The sequence below is a fragment of the Myxocyprinus asiaticus genome, chromosome 34, assembly GCF_019703515.2.
Source record: "Myxocyprinus asiaticus isolate MX2 ecotype Aquarium Trade chromosome 34, UBuf_Myxa_2, whole genome shotgun sequence".
In the NCBI taxonomy this organism is placed as follows: Eukaryota; Metazoa; Chordata; class Actinopteri; order Cypriniformes; family Catostomidae; genus Myxocyprinus; species Myxocyprinus asiaticus.
The window spans coordinates 29,918,891-29,936,082 of NC_059377.1; the positions used below are offsets into that span (position 1 = coordinate 29,918,891).

A 17,192-nucleotide genomic window follows, 5' to 3' on the forward strand; every position below is an offset into this window, starting at 1 on the left:
TTTAAAAAAAAAAAAAAAAAAACCTCTACAAAAAAAAAAAAAAAAAAAAAAAATGAAATTTAATGAGGAACCCTGGCTCTTCTCCCTAGGAGTTCAAAAAGATCTGATTAGAAGCGCTCTCATTATGAGTTACAAATACAAAAAGGCAGTCACTCAAACTGTGACTGGTTAAACTTCAGTTAAAGCACTACAAACTCGAGCAGGTGAAAAAAGATGAATTCATGGCCTGAGAAAGTGTGCTTTGAGCTCAAGGGTGGTCTTCTTAGTGTGATCCTGAAACCCCACCTGCATATTTCTATCAACATGATGAATAAGAGTAAGGAAACTGAGGCTGTGAGATTCTGTGCTTATACAGGAAGTATTGACAAAAGACAAATGCAGCAAATATGATTTAAAATACACTAGAATTTACAATTTTATAAAAACAAAATGATTACATCACTTAAAAGGAGAAATTGCTATATTTACATTATAGAAATGATCGAAAACCAAGGACAAGCCAAACCTCAAACACAAAGTCATTATGGGATTTGGAATGGCTGGTGAGACCAATAATTATGAATAAAATGTCCGTAATACTGGGGATGTCAGAAGCAACTTCAGTTCTCCAGATAGCTGAATATACTTCGTGGTGGTCCTAGGGCTTTGAGGGAGTTCCCTAGACATGGTCGCTTGGCAGCAGGAGCCAAGGAGTCCATCTGTCCTCGTTTCTTAATCTGTGGAATAAGCAGTTAATTTACTCAATTACAACTGGACATTGACCATTTCATACAATGAGTAGGCACTAATATATTTTTATATCTCAATATACAATAAAAACAGGCATTTTCTGTTCCTTAGTGCCAATATACCTTACTTCTATCATTCTAAGACTACGGCACCATCCTGTGGTAGAGCTATTAAATACATGCAAGAACTGTTCAAAGAAAACACAGCACTCTCTTAAAAACAGTCCCTTTGTAAAAAAGGAAAATATTCCCTCAAATATTATGATTATATTAATAAGCAATTCCAAAAGCACAATTACCTGTTTTCTGGGACCCTCTGATGCAGGCGTCTCTTTTTCTGGTGACAGGGTTTGGAAGAGGAAACCTCGTGAGTTACGAGGGGCCAAGGGGTTGCTGTCAGAGATGTTGGCTAACTTCTGCAACATTGCTCGAGGTTGACTGAGTAATGAGCCTCTTTTGACCTGGAGATACAAAGTCACAATTAAAAATCTGTTACATTATTTTCATCTTTAGAACAATCGGAGCAAACTGACAGTGGCATTGCGATGGCAAATGCTAATAAACTCTACAATCTATGACCACTGCCCAGATTTCCCAACATGAAGTCAAGTTTAGGTCACACAGGAAGTATAAAACAGTAGGAGTGAGTGTACAGAGCAGTGGTGTGGGTACAGACCACAGTGGGCTGTAATGGCTTTCTGAACTGGTTGCTATTGGGAGCTGCCTTCTCTTGCAGAGGAACAACTGGAGTATCTGTAAAAGGAAAAAACAAAACATACAAATCTCTTTCACATATGTTTTTGAATTTTCAAGTACAATCTTGTTGGGAAAAAAAAAAAAAAGTTTATGCCCATGCCGTTTGTGAACTACCAATGTGTACTACCTTTCTTTTGAAGGGTCTTGGCAATTAGCTTCTTGGCCAGTTTCATAAATTGACTGTCCTCCTCTCCAATCTTTTCTTCATCTTCTGCATCCTCCTTTTTGGCCTGAGCTTCAGTCTACAGAACAGGATACAAGTCAGACACATACACACAATCAAACACAAAATCAATGTCCATTTTAGACACACACACCTGGTCTCTTATCCACTGCTCCCTCTCTAGCCGCTCTTTACGTCTTTGTAACTCTATTTGATCCACTTCTTCATCCTCCACTTCCTCGTCTCCATCAGGTCCCATTCCACCAATCTCAAAGTTAACATCTGGTCAAAAGAACACACTTTAAAAAAACTAAATGAAAACACTTCAGATACATTTTCTCCAGTTGACTTAACACACAAAAATAAACTTTTCTGTTTTTAATACTAGCATACCGAGGAAGACCTCACCAATGTTTTTCCAGCGGAAGCGGCGAGCTCGTCCGGGTCCGTCAGAATGCAGGTCTCCATCAGCAAGGTAACGCTCCTGATACAGTCGCAGTCTTCTTTTATCGTCATCTAAGACCTGTTTCCTATAGAGAAAACATCATAATGAGTTACACATTCCTACTGAATGGGCATTTTAATGATCATGACTGTTTATGATCAAGTGCAGTTATGTCTAAAAGCAATCAGGCTTTAGACAAAACACTTTGAGAATAAATAAAACAGTACCAGAGGCACCTAACCTAGATTGATTAAATAGCTCCCTCTTGTGGCATGTTTATGTTGCAACAATTTCTAAATCTGTGGCAGCACTTGTGCATTCAACTGTAAAAATGCAAAGCAACCAAACAAGCATCTCAACTGCTTTGTCAATTAGGTAAACAAGTACTCGCCTGTTTCACCAACTAAAACATCAAATGAAAGTCAGTGTAGGATAAAGATAACACTTCTTACATGTGAATTTTGTTGACTTGGTCCATCAGTTCCTCATCTGATGGCAGCTCTTCCTGTATGTCTTCCTCCTCATACTCATCACCGCCATCATCATCCTCATCCTCACTGCCCAAATCACTGCCCGAAAGCTCCGCCTCTGATTCCACAAACTCTGCCAGGCGTCTAATGAAATGAAAATGTAATTTTCCACCAAATTAAAACAACAGATTTGTTGATTTCCTGGGAAACCCTAAAAGCTCTTTGTAATATCTATCAATAAAATATTTCTTAAATTCTAATAAGTAGAACAAATGTGCATTAAAAGTCTTTTTCAATGTCTAGATTAGACCTACATTTTCTTTTTGCCAGGACATGGCCCAAAAACTGCCTCTTTCTCCTCTTCCTCTTCAGTGTCTGATTCATCCTCATTTTCCTCCTTAATTTAAAAACAAACTATTAATAACACTGAGCAGTACAAGAACAGTATCAAAAGCATGCAGACAGTAAACAGGGTTGCTGCAGAGTTTTAAAAATCAAATTTAAGACTTATTTATACTTCTGAGTCCTGAACAAATAAAATCAATACCGTATCCCAATACCAAAACAAATCAACACAATCTCAAAATAAGTCATGCATCACAGACTCTTACTTAAAACGGGCAGGGGCACACAATCAGCATGGCCTTAACATTGTTTATCAGTAAAACAGAGTAGGATATATGCAAGTTTAAAATAATCAAGACATGTTTTCCACATAAATATCGCACTAAAATTGGTTTATGTACCATTATATAAAGAGAAACAAATTAGAGGTCGACCGATATTTGATTATGCTGATTCGATAATGTGTTGAAATTATAATCTGCCAATAGAATTTTAAAATTGGTAGCCTATATTAAGTGTTCTTACTCTTTTCTTGCTGTGATGGGAAGGACCAGACAGAGGCTACAAGAGTCCAAATTTAATTCAATTTCAGATGCACTTTATGGTTGGGGGAGGGAAATTTTAACACTTTAAAGGCACTTTAACTTTGAAATACACCAGGGACTCTTATTTTAAAATGCTTGCGCTTCACTGCTTCCAGCTGCTCATTCAAACAAATGAGGGATATAAGATGTGCACTCCTACAATAATCTGTCTTTTACAATATCAGGGCTCCAGACTAAAAAAAAAAAAAAAAAAAAAAAAAAGACAGCAAACATTGGCTCCTAAACTGAAATATTAAGGGGCCAAAGATTTTCTCGATTTAGATTGCTGTTCAGAAACGAGATAGAAAGCCAAAGGAAGTCAGCTGATAACCCATTCATCGAAGGTTTAATAAACAGTATATATAGTTGAGAAGATAAGTTGCATTCCCTTTTGTCTCAAATGTTCACACCCCTTTCATAATTTATACAAATATAAGAGATAAGATTTGTATTATTTAGTACAGCTCTTCAGAATCTACATTACAGCTATTTACATATAGTATGCATATAGTAGTGTGTTGTCTTCTTGAGCATCAATGAATGGTTGCAGCTTGTGTAATAGTTGTGTACGAGTCCCTCAATTGTCCTAATTGTCAAAAGCTTGAGATAGAGATATATACATTATACAATTTTTTAAAATTGTTTTACAATATTGCCTTAGTCTATCTTTACTGTTACTGGATGGCCCAGACACAGAGACTATAAGAGTGCAAACTGAATGTAATCCCAGATGCAGTTTATTGTGCTACTCCAATCCCAATCAATAATTACCAGGAATTGGTACACAATACGGGACTTTTAATTATAAAGAAGCCAAAATACACATGGGACTCTAATTTTGAATGTCTGCGCTCCAGTTGTGAACACACTGATGGCTGATTCGCTGACAAAGTGAATCTGATTCAGACTGCTAACCTGAGCTCCTGAGTTCAAACCCTCAGTTCTTTTCAGGTGATTCATGAAAAAGATCTGGTTCAAAAGAGTCATTTGTTCACGAATCTTGCTCTGGGTTTGTTGTGTGCGGTGCAGCGAGCTCGTCAGAAACAGAAGGAGTGAAAAGTGACGTGAGACACACTGGTTGTGCACGTTCTAAAAATATATTCAATAACTCACAAGATGATATCTGATGAAACCGCATATGAACACACACAACCCGACCGTCACCAGTGTCGACTAGATTTTAAATTGTTGTTGCAATCAATTATTTTTGGTCGCATTTGTGACCATTTTAGTTGCAGTCTGGAGCCCTGTATAAACATTTAAAAGTAAATATTGTCATATTTCATCAACACTATATCATCATCATCAACAGTTGATCTTTAGTGATTGCTTGTCATAAATTTCCGATAGGGCTTAATGATTGTGAACTGCTCCGTAACAGCTAAAAACACTCACAAACCCCCGCATGCTTGGAGAAAATACAATAGTGCCGTGTTTTCACTTTGAAGGATGCAGCGCATGCATTTATTTAATTAAATCATATTCTTTTGAAGTTTGATAATCACATTAGGTAATATCATGATTCCTGTCTTTCCGCTCCCAAATTTAAGACCTCTTTAAATAAAAAGACCCTGGAACAACACTGTATTTTCTGACCTTTTCACTGAGGCTGTCTACATCTGACAGGAGCCGGAACTCGCAGTCACCTTCCTCCTCCTCTTGTTCTTCAATTATGTCCTTTTTCCTGTTCATGGGCACAAATTAAGATTATAAAGCAGGGTTCCTTAATAGGCGGCCTACGGGCCACATCCGGCCCGCGAGAGACAAATGTTTGGCCCGCGCTAAAGGCCTGTTCACACCAAATCCGTGACAATTATGTGAGACAAACTAGACCTTTCGTCGGAATACATAGAGTGCGTAAAAAATAAAAAACAATTTCACCCCTGTACAGTAGGCGGCGCTGTTGCTCTTCTACAAACATTTATACCATTCTCATGCCCGCACCTTCATATTTGCACATGTATTTTGCTACGCGTATATTCCAAACGGACTCCCGAAGCCAAATACTCTTTTTATAATGCCTGGATAATATAACACAAGATACTGTGATACAAATACACATGGAATAGTGCACATTAACAATAACATTGTACAGACAAAATTATGATGCATAGCCTAATATTGAAAATAATTTATAAGAAAACATTGGCTCACTGTCTTTATTGAAATTATTGCAATATTTTGTTATATTATCCTTAAGAACAATAACAATATTAATGCTAATAGGTCAAACAATTGAATCTGCAATTAGGGAAAGTGCAGGAGATCCCATTTGGAGATGAGCAGGAAGTTGACTCGCATGCAGGACTTCCAGATTAGTGCCCGACCGATATATATCAGTCGGCCAATATTATTGGCTGATATTAGCCTTTCATGTTTACCATATATTTTACCGATATGTGCAGATATTAAAACTTTTTTTCAGAACATATAATGCAGAAAACAATGCTTCAGAATTGGTGTCATAACGCAGTTTGTCCAGCAGAGCGTGCTCCGACTCCATTGTTTACAGAGCTGTCGGTGGCTCTGCAGACAGGGCGGAGTTAAGCGGTTTTCTCTCAGTAAGTTGCGAAGTAGTTTGTGAAATACATACTGGAAAGTTAATAAACAATGACCATCATTTTCCCTTTTCAATATAACTAATATAACGTTAACCCTGTCCTGACAACCATGTCACTCATGTCTGTTTGCTGTTAGCCAGCTATAGTTTTGTCAGTGCAGTAAGTAATATAGCAGATTGAAAGGTAAACAGAGCATCTTTTTGCAGCTCAGCAGACAACGGTGCAGTGGTGGATTGTGTCTGTTGAGTGTTGATTTCATGCTACGTTGTTACCTAGTTGGTGAGACACAATGCCGGTCCATCTTTTACTCTCCGTGACAACGAGCTTATAGCTAACTAGCTAACCACGCAGCTACTTTCATTGCTTGTCAGCTGAGTGGAAGCTAATGTGTAAACATGTATTCACCAAACTGTTTTGTTCAGGATTCATAGTTTGGTACCCCCTTCAACCGAATTTACAAAATGTAATATTTAGAAGTCTGGTTTTCCACCGTTGAAAGTTTCCCCTGAACTTGTATAGCAGAATACGGTGCAACACCGCTGCTTATCTCTTGACTCGGCAGATGTAAATGCTTCTTGTTTTACAACCTGCCCCTAATTGACTGGCAGTATTAAAATAGTCAGCATTTGACTGAAACTAAACAGAACTACTTATGTTTATTTAGCCATTTATTTTATTTTACATTTATTCTTTATTTTAATGGCCAGCCATTGACTGATACTAAACATACAGTACTGATGTTTAAGCCATTTATTGTATTTTTATTTATTCTTTATTTTCTCAGTGTTCATTTACAGAATTTGTTGCCAATGTATAACAGTAATGTCAAATATTCTTTGATAAAAATATTTAAGAAAGCAGCCTTCTGTGCAAAATCGGTGCACAATCCACTTAGAAAAGGTCTGTTTTCATTCCAGCTCAAATTAACTATATCGGCCACCATATCGGTAATCGGTGAATTACCACCTATAAAATCGGTATCGGTCGGGCTCTAAATTAGATTGTTCATTAAAGTTTTTATTTTCAGCAGGCAAAGCAGTGTAGTTTTGTGTATCTGTATACAAACAAAATGCTCAATTGTTTGAATAAATAAAACAGGCTACTAATACTTAAAGAACTATTAAAATAAAAATAATAATTATGCATGACTTAATAAAAACAACAATAGTAATATTAACAATAGCAGCGGCCCAAAAAAAAAATGTGTCATTACATCGACGGCCGTGGCCCTTGACTTTATATTGTTGACAGATTTTGGCCCTTGGTAAAAGCTAATTGGGGAACCCTGGTATAAAGCAATTACATTTGGAGTGACAAAATACTAGCAAATCTGCAAGGCTTAACAATGAATCCATGTACATTTATTTTAGTACCTGTTTGTTTCAGATGGCTTTTCAAAGGCAGGACTGCAGACTGATCGCAGTGATGAAGCAGCTGATAAGTATATATAAAGAATAGTTATACAAGTAAAATAAAAATGTATGAGAAGCTCAACACTTATACACTGGCCCATAGTACATGTAAGAGACCAAGACTTACATGGGCTGCCTGTGAACTTGCCAGAGCAGAAAGCCAACAGCTGGTCCATGTCTGCATCTGAGCTGCCATGACTCTCCCCTTTTTGCTCTTCTGGTTCCAAAGTCTTGTTCTTCTCCCTGGGCCTGAATGCTGGTTTTCCAGGCTGTGAGGAAAAGGCTCCAGAGCACAGCCCCAGCAGCTCATCCTCTGCCCCAGGCTGGTTCTGCCCTGAGCCAAAGCCCCCCGAGCAGAGTCCTAGGAGTTCACCCATGTTAGCGTCCATGGCGTTTTCATCAAGGCTGTCTAGAATGAGCTGCCGTTTGTGGGAATGGATAGGTGCACCGTGAGGGCTGACATTTAGGAAGCCATCAGCATCCAGGAGTTGGGAGTGGGTGTCCTCCTCCAATGAGAAGCGACCCTGAGAGTCCCCAGCTGGAGGGAGGGCAGACTCGCTTGGGGAAGATGGAGCATAAAGGTCTTGAGAGTCCTCTACAGGAAGGGAGAGGGAGGGCTCGGACACTTTACCTGAGCTCTGAAAAATGGAAGGAATGAAAATACACAGGTTTAATAATAAATTCTTAATCCAAAGATTTAACAGGGGTTCCTGCAGCAGGTATCAGAAAATGTAATTGAAACTCTAATAGGGATGGCTATGGATACAGATTTACGGATTCGATTCTGATTAAATATCAATTCATATGGGTACTTTTTTGTTACAATGTCAATTTTACTTGCATATAAAATAAATGTTCTCTCAGCTAATGTTCTTAAATTATAAAGGAACCTTCTAGGCAACCCTTCTAGGTACAATTTGAAAATATTAAATTTCACAAATTATATTTTTTCATCAAAATGGTCACATTTTAGCTTTTGAAAAAATTCAGTCTATTCCATCAGTTAATGTCTTAAAATTGCATATATATATATATATATATATATATATATATATATATATATATATATTTTTTTTTTAAGATTTAAGAATCTATATTGTTCAAACGAAGATCGCGATGCATTGGAAAATCTGTATTTTTACTCAACCCTACTTTGTAATGCAGCACATTTAGTGTAACGGTTTAAGATGAATAGCTTATTTTGTATCCTTCCTTATTCTGTAAGTTGCTTTGGATAAAGGCATCTGCTAAATGTGAAATGTAAATTTAAAAATGTGATTTCTGATTTATCAGACAGTTCAGATTTATGATTGTGGGTGGTCTAATTCTATTTGATTTTACTTATTGCTATGGAACCTCTCACAATAGTAAAAAATATGAAATTTTGAAACTTTCTAAAAACAATATATATCATGTGTGGCATCCATCTTTTGAAGTTTTACAACATTTGGTATTTTCATCTATAGTAACACAAACACTTTTAAATCTCAGAAGTTCAGTGGTTGTATTATTTAAGCACAAATGAACTTTGAAAGTCACATTCTCTATGGCTTATTTATTACCCAAATCTTCAATGTTATAAAAACAGGCAATAAAATCAAATGATCTCTGATTCAAAAACAGTGCAAATCCACACTTCATATGGAAACCTCTAAATAGACACTTGTAAATCTCACCTTCGAGGCAGAGCCGAGGAAGCAGGGTCTGAAGAGGCAGGGGGAGGGAGAACGAAATGCTCTGGCTGACAGGCCCCTGCCTGCAGCCCTACTGACTGGCTGATATGATGGGATCATTGAGCCCATTAGTTCAAAGCTGCTGTTATGACTGCTGTCCTTAGCCAATGAAAGAGTGTCATCCTCCTCTGTGAAGACAGCGGATTTTTACAATTTTAAAATCCACATACTTTCAGGCAAAATACTAACCTCTTACAGCAAGCAAAATACAATTCAAAGGAGGCAAATAAAAGCAACTTGGAGTGGGTAATAGACTCACCCATTTTATTGTCGGTTTCATGGCCAGCTGGTCCTGATCTTCTCACACCATCCCTGGACAGAAAAACACATTTAGTGAGAATTAACTAAACATATATAGTTTGTTTGTAATTTAACACCATGCCAGGTTCCTTGGCTATTTTCATGGCAAAAACAAGTATAGTGATTAAAAAAACTATTTTCTTTAAACTCAAACGGATTCAGGCCTTTTCAAATGTGTCAGCTGAATAAAACCATTTAATCAAGAATTTAAACCCAGCACAATCCAATAAAATATGCTTCAGCAACAGTGGACTCTGGCATGAGAAGGGATGCAAACTCATGAAAGGTGAAAAAGGTGGGAAAGTCATAACAGGTGTTCTACATATATATTTGTTGTATTTAAGACTTTTTTTGTTGCATTTAAAGCTTTGAAAGTGTGTAAGCTTAAAGTTACCCTTTTAAGTGATCTCAATAAACAATTTGGGCAAATCAGTTTAAAAAGGTGACTAGCTGAATGGGGATTAGTTTGCATCCCTGGTGAGGCACATACTTGTGTAAGCCTGGAGTGTCCTAGTGGGCAGAGGTTATAAATGATATGGTCCTAGCGATTAGGTAGAAAAATGCGTCTTTCTAAACTACAGGACTGATTTCATGTAGTTTGTTTGTGATGTATTGATCCCATTCAGTTTGCCATTTGTTGATGATGTAAGACATAAAGTGTTTGAGATCTAAGGGATGTATTAAGAATTTTTTGTTTTTTTAAGATCAGTGAATGCCGCCTCTTTAGTAGCAGTATCTGCTTGCTCATTTCCTGTGATCACACAATGGCCAGGTACCCAGCAGTTGTAGATATAAAAATTCTGTGCACTTAAGATACAGAGTGCAACACATTCACACTTAATAATAAATCACACACCCAGTGCGGGAGCAGGAGTTGCCAGCAAACAACATCAGTGTCCCATCAGTGTCTGCTGGAGTAGGAGAGGGACTCTTAAAGCCTGGTGAGGGGCATGTTTTAAGTGAAACTTCATCTTCATCTTCCTCCTCCTCTACAGCCTCTTTTTCTTCCTCCTCAGCATCACCGCCCCCCAACAACTCATCAACACCCTGAAATTGAATGAAACAAAATTGAATATACAAATAAAATTCAGTACACATCTATATGTAAAGTCAAGCAAAACTAAAAAGTCTCTTTAATGAGTGTAAATGTTAACTGAAAGTCCAAAGTAATGCCTATTTCTGGTACCTCTTCATCCTCTGACTCAGTCATCTCTGCTTCCTCTTCCTCCTCCTCACAATCCTCATTGTCAAGGCGATACAGAGCAGCTCTACGCTCCCTCTCCTCCTTCCTGCGGATGGCCATGGCTTGCTGCAAACGAGACTTCAACAGAACCAGCTTCTCACCTACAAAGAAAGATGAATACATAATGAATTAATAAAGGAAAACATCAAAAACAGCTTCTATAGCTATAACATAAACATTACAGTAGTAGTTATTGTACCTGGTTTGGCATTTGCAGGCTCCTCCTCTCCCTCATTGACGGTGTATGTGATTGATTCAGTGTGCAGTTCTACCTGTCCAGAAGGGGCACTGTCTTTTCTCACCACACTGAGCTGCAATGTGCGTTCACCTTTAGCACGAGGAGCAGGCAGGATATGCTTCATGAACCGTTCCTGTAGTGCTCTCAAAGCTGTGTCGTACACACACACATACCAAACAAAATTGTGGGTAAATGACCAAGGATAAGCAAAACTACATTTTCAAAATCATCTAGTTGCCTGAACTAGTCGACTAATTAGAGGTATTAAGGAAGCCCTGCATAATTAGGCTCGTTTCGGGTTCACGTGACCCTGATTGAACACGTTCCATTCGATAATTTTTTGTATTTTTTAAGTTCAGAATCACCATCATGTTGTTTCTACAATCTCACCTGAGTTTTCTTGAGGTGGCTCCAGCTGAACAAAAGCCCCATCATCTGCACAAAGTTTTGCCACAGGAGGGGGGTCTAGACCAAGCTCTCTTAGCCTAGCCAGCTTATCCTTACGAGTTTTGATCACCTGTGATTCAGGATTGATTATAGGAGTTCCTGCCTGCACAGAGTGCTCAGCACCAGTCTGGGCCTGCTCAGCTAAGAGCTGTTGCTTTGCCTGGTCTGAAAGTTCAATTTCCTTGCTTTCTTTCTCAGTGGGAGTGTCTCTCTCTTTACCCACAGGTTTGGGTTCATTAGTGCTTATTTCAGGTTCTGCCTGTGCTTCATTGGAGTTAACAGAGGTTTCTGATTCTCCTTCATTAGCAGGAGCATCTTGAGTACTGGTGGTTGTGTCTACTTGAGGCAGGGATGTGGTGGATGACTGGTTGTTGCACACCACAGACGGGTCTGTCTGCGGGCTTGAGTCCTGCTCAGGCATGTGCTGGGATGTTTTGGCTTGATCTTGAGGTAATGTTGCACTAGCTTTTAAAATACAAGCTTGGTACTTTGCAGACCTTGAAGACAGATAAGAAAAGAATATCTGGGTTACTTCCTCTGAATATAAACAGGGCAAACTTGAGCAAAAAAAGCAGTAATGTAGCTAAAATCATACTTGAGCAAAGCCATGGCTGATCCCTCTGGACGAGGTCTTCTCTTGAAAAACTGGTCAATACTCTTGGGCTCTGGCATATGATATGGCAGACTAACCATGGACTCTGCAAAAGCAGGAAACAAAGTAACAAGAGTTTGTCAGACTTTGCAAGAGTGCGTTCCACATTTAGCAGATCTTTTATTTTAGTGGTGAAGGGATGGATCACTGACCTCGCACTAGTCTCTGACTCTCACTGTGGAGCTGTTTGAGGGCCTCCTTGCTGGCTTTTGCTGCTTTCCTTTCCTGAGCACACAATTTATTCAGGAAAGAAATATTTGGCATTTTGGTAATCCACACATTAAACAAAATTGAAATAGCATCACCACAACTAAAACCCCCACCTTGCGCTGTGGTTTATTCTCTTGTTCCTCATCACCACTGAACTCAGACAGATGAGGCTATAAAGAATAAAAAAAAAATAATTGGTGCTGCAAGGCTCTAGTGGCAGATCGAAGTCTTGTGGTGGTAGTCAAGGTTAAAAATAGTAAATTGAATTCTGCCCTCACTTTGCGTTTAGCCTCCTTTTTAACAGCTGATTGGATAGCATCCAAAGACTCTTCCTCTTCTTCCTCCAACTGTTGTTCAGAATCTTCCTCCAGCTGGGCATCAAATAAATCGGGGTCTCCCAGCAGACAACCACTGTCATTAAGTGCTTTGAGTGGAGGGGCATCCTGAAAACAGAAATCATCTAAATGTTAGTAAATGATAATATAAAAAATATATATATATATATATATATATATATATATATATATATATATATATATATATATATATAATACACACATACACAGGTGCATCTCAATAAATTAGAATGTCATGGAAAAGTTCATTTATTTCAGTAATTCAACTCAAATTGTGAAACTTGTGTATTAAATAAATTCAATGCACACAGACTGAAGTAGTTTAAGTCTTTGGTTCTTTTAATTGTGATGATTTTGGCTCACATTTAACAAAAACCCACCAATTCACTATCTCAAAAAATTAGAATATGGTGACATGCCAATCAGCTAATCAACTCAAAACACCTGCAAAGGTTTCCTGAGCCTTCAAAATGGTCTCTCAGTTTGGTTCACTAGGCTACACAATCATGGGGAAGACTGCTGATCTGACAGTTTGTCCAGAAGACAATAATTGACACCCTTCACAAGGAGGGTAAGCCACAAACATTCATTGCCAAAGAAGCTGGCTGTTCACAGAGTGCTGTATCCAAGCACGTTAACAGAAAGTTGAGTGGAAGGAAAAAGTGTGGAAGAAAAAGATGCACAACCAACCGACAGAACCGCAGCCTTATGAGGATTGTCAAGCAAAATCGATTCAAGAATTTGGGTGAACTTCACAAGGAATGGACTGAGGCTGGGGTCAAGGCATCAAGAGCCACCACACACAGACGTGTCAAGGAATTTGGCTACAGTTGTCGTATTCCTCTTGTTAAGCCACTCCTGAACCACAGACAACGTCAGAGGCGTCTTACCTGGGCTAAGGAGAAGAAGAACTGGACTGTTGCCCAGTGGTCCAAAGTCCTCTTTTCAGATGAGAGCAAGTTTTGTATTTCATTTGGAAACAAAGGTCCTAGAGTCTGGAGGAAGGGTAAAGAAGCTCATAGCCCAAGTTGCTTGAAGTCCAGTGTTAAGTTTCCACAGTCTGTGATGATTTGGGGTGCAATGTCATCTGCTGGTGTTGGTCCATTGTGTTTTTTGAAAACCAAAGTCACTGCACCCGTTTACCAAGAAATTTTGGAGCACTTCATGCTTCCTTCTGCTGACCAGCTTTTTAAAGATGCTGATTTCATTTTCCAGCAGGATTTGGCACCTGCCCACACTGCCAAAAGCACCAAAAGTTGGTTAAATGACCATGGTGTTGGTGTGCTTGACTGGCCAGTAAACTCACCAGACCTGAACCCCATAGAGAATCTATGGGGTATTGTCAAGAGGAAAATGAGAAACGAGACCAAAAAATGCAGATGAGCTGAAGGCCACTGTCAAAGAAACCTGGGCTTCCATCCCACCTCGGCAGTGCCACAAACTGATCACCTCCATGCCACGCCAAATTGAGGCAGTAATTAAAGCAAAAGGAGCCCCTACCAAGTATTGAGTACATATACAGTAAATGAACATGCTTTCCAGAAGGCCAACAATTCACTAAAAATGTTTTTTTTATTGGTCTTATGATGTATTCTAATTTTCTGAGATAGTGAATTGGTGGGTTTTTGTTAAATGTGAGCCAAAATCATCACAATTAAAAGAATCAAAGACTTAAACTACTTCAGTCTGTGTGCATTGAATTTATTTAATATACGAGTTTCACAATTTGAGTTGAATTACTGAAATAAATGAACTTTTCCACGACATTCTAATTTATTGAGATGCACCTGTATATGAGGGGGGCCTGGGTAGCTCAGTGGTAAAGACGTTGGCTACCACCCCTGGAGTTTGCTAGTTCAAATCCCAGGGCGTGCTGAGTGACTTCAGCCAGGTCTCTAAGCAACCAAAAATTGGCCCGGTTGCTAGGGAGGGTAGAGTCACATGGCGAGTTGAGCGTGGTTGCCTCCACATGCGCTATGTCTCCGTGGCAATGCACTCAACAAGCCACGTGATAAGATTCGCGGGTTGACGGACTCTGAGACAATTGGGATTCGTCCTCCGCCACCCGGACTGAAAGATTCGCGGGTTGACGGACTCGGAGACAATCACTACGCAACCACGAAGACTTAAAATTGGGAACTGGCCATTCCAAATTGGGAGAAAAAGGGAAAAAATTTAAAATAATTTATAAAAAAAAAAAAAAAAAAAAAAAAAAGAGACGGTCGCAGTAGCTATGTTTCGCAAAAATCCCAGGAGATCAGCAGTTACAGAAATACTCAAACCAGCCTATCTGGCTTCAACAATCATCCATACGATTATCTAATCAGCCAATCATGTGACAGCAGTGCAGTACATAAAATCATTCAGATACGGGTCAGAATTTTCAGTAAATGTTCACATCAACCATCAGAATGGAGGGGAAAATTTGATCTCAGTGATCTGGACCATGGCATGATTGTTGTGCCAGACGGGCTGGTTTGAGTATTTCTGTAACTGCTGATCTCCTGGGATTTTCATACACAATAGTGTCTAGAATTGACTCAGAATGGTGCCAAAAACATCCAGTGAGCGCAGTTCTGTGGATGGAAATGCCTTGTTGATGAGAGAGGTCAACAGAGAATAGCCAGACTGGTTCGAACTGACAAAGTCTACGGTAACTCAGATAACCGCTCTGTGCAAATGTGGTGAGAAGTATAACATCTCAGAAAGCTATTCTGAGATGCGGGCTGGCGCCGTTTTGGCAGCATGGGGGGGATCTACACAATATTAGGCAGGTGGTTTTAATGTTGTGGCTGATCAGTGTAGTTTATGTGCATTTCTTCTTATCTAATAAAAATGTATCCACCTCAAGCGAGTGTATTTTATGGACATTTGGAGATTTTATCTTGGTGTTTCCATCCAGCAGTTTTTATGCATTGTCCTAAAATGTGCATTAAAATACATGGATGGAAACCCAGCAATAGAGATATTCTTGTCCTCTAAAAACACTCACTTTTGCTTTTTCTTTCAGCCGCTTCACAAGGTTAACATTGCGCTTCTCTTTTTCTTTGCGTCTTCGTGACTTCTCCCTCTTTTTCTTTTCTTTTGGCTTGACTTCAACATCTTTCTCTGGCTCACTCTCATCGCTATCCATTGAGATGCAGGATATTCTCTTCCCCCATTTCTTTTTGATGCTCTCAGTCTCATTGGTCTTTGTCTCCTCATTGCTACACTCCGACAGGAGCAGAGCATTCGCCATTCCGACCTCGTCCTGCTCTCCATCGCTGTCGCTGTCCTGCAGTGCCTTTCGACTGCGTCTCTTCCGACTCACTGCCATGTCATCATCCGAATCTAGGTGACACCAATCAGAAGTGCAAAAGAGAGAGCAGGATATTATGTCACATTATCTCATTTTGCAACTGGATTGTTGGAATGTATTCACATAAACAATGAAGGGAGGCATGCAAACAGCAAATTCACCTTCAAATGTGCTTCTGTTAAAACCTAAAAATGTTTTCCTAACCCTCACCTTGCTGATCTTCAGTGACCATGTTGGTGCCGTTCACAGCCTCCTCCATTGGTGAGCTCATTCCACTGTCTGAATCACTATCAGCTGTTCCTCCCTCAGCCAAGAGATCTACCGGCTATAAATGACAACATTCATTTTAAATGAGTTGAGAGACTACTATTGCAAATATAACACCAAAAAGGTTTAATTTAGTGAATTAAACTTGCGTCACGTTGCTTTGCAATCACAAGAGAATGCAAATACTACACTGGTGATGATAACTAGATATATTAGGAGTGCCACACTACAATCAGAAAGTACACAATAATATACACATACATAAGAAAAATAATTCTTTCATTTGGGAAAGATGAGCAAAAGAAAAGCAAATACATACACTATTCCTTCTCTCGCCTGAAAGCCCGTTGCTTGTTACAGAGGACAGGATGAATAGCTAAGCTAGCTAGCTAAGTACAAATAACCTAGTCAATTCATTCAAATATCTTTCACCTGTTCGGGTGAATTAGTTATCCATTTTATCATGTCCAACAAATGCAGTTATTTTCCAAATACAATTCAAGTTATTCACTTATACCATGTACAGATACGTTACCCGCTCAGAAAGGAGGGAGCTCATCTTTTAGGTCGAGTCTTGAGCTTTATTCGGTACAAAACCAAATCAACCGCACAAACCAGCCCCGCCAAAGACAAATTAACGTAGACAAGGGAATATTTATTTTTCAAACCTCATAAAGTCAACTTGTAAATGCTAGTTTTATAATGCCAAAACGTATATATTCATCTCCCGCCCTATGGCTACGAATAGAGCTTCAACTCTTCGCGCGCTGGTCTCGAGCGTTTTTCTTGAACTGCCTCCGTCATCTTTTCGAGCCTTGCAATTGGATGAACGGTCTCTTAAGCTGTACTGATTGGACAGGGCTGTCAGAGCTGAACCACCAACAACGCACCGGATTGGTCAATGCTGACTTGTAAATGGACAACAACAGAGTTCCAGCAAACAAGGCTAGTTGCCATTGAGAGCAAAGATATTTTCATTTTTCA

At 39.1% G+C, this 17,192-nt stretch overlaps 1 protein-coding gene across 1 annotated transcript; it reads right to left on the reverse strand.

Moving 5' to 3' along the window:
- Nucleotides 1-189: 189 nt before the first annotated feature.
- On the reverse strand, nt 190-16,988 carry LOC127425510 (claspin-like). The gene is made up of 24 exons (XM_051671584.1): nt 16,744-16,988; nt 16,152-16,266; nt 15,636-15,973; nt 12,566-12,730; nt 12,401-12,457; nt 12,230-12,302; nt 12,021-12,123; nt 11,369-11,922; nt 10,940-11,128; nt 10,684-10,841; nt 10,354-10,544; nt 9,457-9,509; nt 9,141-9,325; nt 7,592-8,102; nt 7,426-7,486; nt 5,088-5,175; nt 2,877-2,959; nt 2,545-2,706; nt 2,056-2,177; nt 1,802-1,929; nt 1,612-1,726; nt 1,405-1,481; nt 1,028-1,189; nt 190-716 (listed from the first exon to the last, which is right to left on the reverse strand). Exons 1-24 carry the CDS (start codon nt 16,765-16,767, stop codon nt 600-602), a joined length of 3,831 nt encoding a protein of 1,276 aa, XP_051527544.1. The 5' UTR covers nt 16,768-16,988; the 3' UTR covers nt 190-599.
- Nucleotides 16,989-17,192: the final 204 nt, after the last annotated feature.